The sequence below is a fragment of the Aptenodytes forsteri genome, unplaced genomic scaffold, assembly GCF_000699145.1.
Source record: "Aptenodytes forsteri isolate BGI_AS27 unplaced genomic scaffold, ASM69914v1 Scaffold147, whole genome shotgun sequence".
Lineage (NCBI taxonomy): Eukaryota > Metazoa > Chordata > Aves > Sphenisciformes > Spheniscidae > Aptenodytes > Aptenodytes forsteri.
The window spans coordinates 1,507,215-1,507,723 of record NW_008795320.1 but is presented as its reverse complement, the minus strand read 5'-3'; the positions used below and the strand labels follow the sequence as shown (position 1 = coordinate 1,507,723).

Here is a 509-nt window from a genome sequence, read left to right as displayed (position 1 = left end):
GCAGCTCCAGGCCCTTCCCCGAGGGGAAAGCTTGTGGGGCTGTGCTTCAGGGTGGCTGACAGACCCCCTCCCGGGTCAGTCCGGAGCTCCTGTGGAGAAACAAGGCAGTTGTTGGAAATGCTCAAAATGCTCGTGTTTCAAGCAGCGTTCGCCTCTGGCTGCCCATCGTGGCAGGGGAATGGCAGCTCTGAGGGAGAAATGATGGCCCCGAGGGGGGGGAACGACGACCCTGAGGGGAAAATGGCGGCCCTGAGGGAGGGAGTCATGCTGTGAGGGGGGAACGGCGGCCCTGAGCGGGAAATGGTGGCCCTGGGGGAGAAAGGGCGGCCCTGAGGAGGTTATGGCAGCTGCGAGGGGGAACGGCGACCTTGCGGGAGAACTCGCATCGAGAAGGGGAAATCGCCGCTCCGAGAGGCGGAACGGGGGCGGCGGGTCGACGCTGGGCTGGGGCTGCGCGCCCTGGGCGGGCCCGGAACGACGCTGCCCCGGAACGCCGCGTGCGGCTCCGC

The 509-nt window shown here is 67.6% G+C and overlaps 1 protein-coding gene across 1 annotated transcript in view; it reads left to right on the top strand.

Annotated features, from left to right (window-relative positions):
* The first annotated feature begins 240 nt into the window (after positions 1 to 240).
* Positions 241 to 509, top strand: part of LOC103899409 (ephrin-A2) — an 88,702-nt gene continuing 88,433 nt past the window's right edge. Inside the window, exon 1 of the mRNA XM_009279887.1 lies at positions 241 to 269. Within this exon, the coding sequence (XP_009278162.1) occupies positions 241 to 269 (29 nt within the window). The remainder of the gene's footprint in view (positions 270 to 509) is intronic.